Source organism: Tupaia chinensis, unplaced genomic scaffold (genome assembly GCF_000334495.1).
Source record: "Tupaia chinensis unplaced genomic scaffold, TupChi_1.0 Scaffold000232_1, whole genome shotgun sequence".
NCBI classification, from domain to species: Eukaryota; Metazoa; Chordata; class Mammalia; order Scandentia; family Tupaiidae; genus Tupaia; species Tupaia belangeri.
Genome location: NW_006159708.1, coordinates 3,323,181 through 3,326,786, shown reverse-complemented (window position 1 = coordinate 3,326,786; position 3,606 = coordinate 3,323,181). Strand labels below are relative to the sequence as shown.

Genomic DNA, 3,606 nt, shown 5'->3' with positions numbered 1-3,606 from the left:
CATTTGTGCAGCAGGCCTGTGGGTCAGGCAGGGAAGATGATATTCCAACTTCATAGGAAGGGAAACTGAGACCTGGGTGGCAAAGTGAGAACTCAGGCCTCCTGGGTCGTGACCCGGAGGGGCCTCTCCTGCATAGAGCCCTGGCCTTAAGCTTCTCACCGTATGGCTCCACGGCTCCCGTGACAGTGGCAAGAGGGACACTACTGTGACAGCATGTGTGCATGCGCATGTGTGCTGCCTCCCCTGCTGACAGAAGGGGCAGGCAGCAGTTCCTGACACTTTTCTTCTACCCTGCACATAGTAGGTGCCACTCGAGAGAGAGCCAGATAGCCACGGTGTGTCCAGAAGAGGCATCCCAGGATGAGCCCCGGGAAGTGAAGAGGAACGAAGATGCAGAGTACTGCAGCGAGCCCAGTCTGCTCTCCACGGAGATGTGAGCCCTGGGCCTGGGCTGCCTGGGCATGGCTGGGTAGGGGGCGGTCACATGGTAAAATAGCTGCAGGGCATCTGCTCTTTCATGGAGGGAAAGCCCCACCCCAGTCTCTGTCTCTCTGTCTCTATCACACATGATCACTTTTTTTTATTATTATTATTATTAGCAAATGATCTTCCATTTCTTGTTTTCTGTATGTTTTGCTTTTTCTCCCCCATCCTTGGTTCCCTCTCTTACCCTCTGCCACCTCCTGTTCTCCTCCCACACTGTCTCTGTTACCTTGGTTCCCTCTCTCTTACCCTCTGCCACCTCCTGTTCTCCTCCCACACTTTCTCTGTTATCTATGTTTGCTTTCTATACCATTTTCCCCCCACATTTTATTGAATCACCAAAGACCCTCATCAATCCAAATACCCTCCTAGCAAACACATGTGACACATTTCCATGAGCACAAGTCTAACTTTACGCATCCTATCAAGTAGCACCTAACTGGGGCTACATATCCTACTGCAGTCATTGAATAGATATATTTTGTTTTCCTGAAACTCTTTTTTGTAACTCAATTTACATTCCTTCTCTAGGCATCATCACAGCACACAAAATGCGATCTCCCATCCAGTACACACTGCATAGTGACTCAATCATGCACATTACAAAAAATATAAATTTCCACTTCTAGTTGCTAGAATTAATTCCACCCCTCTTTCTGACCCTCTGTCCCTTCCCACCCTCCTCTCACACCACCTCTAGTGTCCAAAATTGTCCTCCATTCCCTTCCCACCCACATTGCATTGATCACACAATTTCCTACATAACCTGACTACTTTCAAAGGTGAGTTCCCTCGTTACTACTAAGAAAACCAGTTTTAACTTAAATCAAAGAACCGCCAAGGAACTTTGCTTAAAGCCCGGAAACAGGTTAGGATTCTGTTCAAATGGTAGGTGCATGAACCTATCAGTCTCATATACTTTTATCTTCTGTTCTGGTTCAATTTTCCTGATTAAATTCTGGGATATAGTATTCAACTCCAGACTTGTCCCTATGATTAAGTTAGCTACTTTCTCAGTTTTTGGACTCTTATTTCCATGTATCTGCGTTTAGTTTTCCTGATACAGCACATCCTTGAGAACTTCTTGGAGGTCTGGTCTGGTGCTGGTAAATTCTTTCAGGTTTTGTTTATCTGAGAATGTTCTTGTCTTTTCTTCCCACCTGAAAGATAATCTTGCCGGATACAGTATTCTTGGCTGAAACTGCTTCTCTCTTAACACTTGGAATATATTTTCCCATTCTCTCCTCGCTTTTATTGTTTCTGATGAGAGATCTGCTGTTAGCCTGATGGGATGTCCTTTGTAGGTAACTTGATGTTTTTCTCTTGCTAATCTTAGTATCTTGTCTTTGTCTGCAGTTTTGGTCAACCTGGCTATAATGTGTCTTGGAGAAGATCTTCTAGGGTTGATTCTATTTGGGGTCCGTTGTATTTCCTGGGACTGGATCTTTGAATGCCTCTCTAGGTTTGGAAAGTTTTCTTGCAGGATTTCCTGGAATAGATTATCAATGCCCTTATGGGTTTCCTCACCTTCTGGAATGCCAATTATCCGGATATTTGGACGTTTGATGGTATCCAGTACTTCTCGCATATTATTCTCAAATTTTTGTGCCATTTTCTCAGTCTTCATGGTGGATTTTTTCTAGGCCGGCCATTTTCTCCTCTACAGTTGAGATTCTATTTTCTGAATGATCTAGTCTGCTTTTAATACTTTCCAGGGAGATTTTTACTTCTTGTATTATAGACTTCATCTCTAGCAGTTCCGTTTGAGTCTTTTGTAAAGTGTGTAATTCCTCTTTTAGATCTTGCAGGAATTTCCTCATCTCTTGGAACTCGTCAACTTCTTTCTCCTTTCTCTTTAGCAGTTCATTATCTCTCTTCTCTTCCATCTCTGTTAGCTTAGACATTATGAATGATCTGAATTCCTTATCAGACATTTCCATGATTTTCACCGAACTGCTTGTGGATGAAGAGTTACTCTTTTCCCTAGGAGGAGAGGTATTTTCTTGTTTTCCCATGTTTCTCGTGATCCGGCGGTGATTTCTTGTCATCTGATGAATGTTGTGTTTCTTTCAAATTCTTGAGGTTCAGCCTTAATGTTCAGGAGCAAGCCGACAGAGGTGATCCAGAATCTCTTTGCTGTTCTATTGTGCTTGCGCTAGCTCGTTTGTTGGAGGCTGAATTATTAGTAGAAAATCTTCATTCCCTTAAAAATCTAGTTCACAGTAGCCATGTGGAACCTTGTTCTGAAGGCCCGTGGCTTCTTCTGCCGCTAACTCGTTTGTTGGAGGCTGAATTATTAGTACACATGATCACTTTTTGAGCTTGGTCTTTCTTAATATAAACTATTGGGTCGTCGGAAAAGTCATGATGCATTTTTGCATAGAAAAAAATTACGTCATGGCTTTTCCACCAACACAACACTTCTAAGACAGTTTTCAACATTGTTTTTAAGACTTTTTTTTTTTATTAGAACCAACATTCACAAATACATTTTTTAAAGTATGTATTTTTACTTTTCGTTGTGATTTCTGTTTTACTATCCTTGCACATCGTTGTGGGGTACAGTATGGTTTATCACAGCATGTATACAGTCTGTAATAATCAAATCGAGGGAATAGACATTTGTCTTCAACATTGAACATTACATTATAATGTTCATATATGCTATGCATATTCAATAATAGTTGTATTTTTTTAATTTAGTGTCAAGAATGTACACTCACTGGAGAGAAACAGAGAGAGAGAAAGGGAAAGTGAGAAATCGCCCCCGTGAGGATGGCCACGCCTCAATCCCTTCTCCTCCATTTCCCCCTCAAGAGTTTGAGCATACATGGACACGCCTCTGGCGTGTTTTCCAAGCCGCCAGGTCCAACTCAAACTGTGTGGTCAGCCATGTGGGATCCAGCCACCTTTACCACCACTCCACTGACTGGCCTTCTTTTTTTTTCTGGGCATACATGTTAAGTTGTCAATGACTTCTGTTTACGTGCTGTGCTACATCAGTCCATAACCTATTCCACTTTTTAATGTAAGCAAAACTTTTTATTTATTTGTTTAAATTTTAAGACAAGATCTTGCTATGTCACAATCCTCCTTCCTCAGATTTCCAAGTAGCTGGTGCTT

General features: G+C 42.2%; 1 protein-coding gene across 1 annotated transcript in view; it reads left to right on the top strand.

Annotated features, from left to right (window-relative positions):
- The window catches only part of CACNA1C (calcium voltage-gated channel subunit alpha1 C), a 116,591-nt gene that overhangs the window by 98,359 nt on the left and 14,626 nt on the right, over positions 1-3,606 (top strand). The window contains exon 24 of the mRNA XM_006148339.3: positions 305-433. Within this exon, the coding sequence (XP_006148401.2) occupies positions 305-433 (129 nt within the window). The remainder of the gene's footprint in view (positions 1-304; positions 434-3,606) is intronic.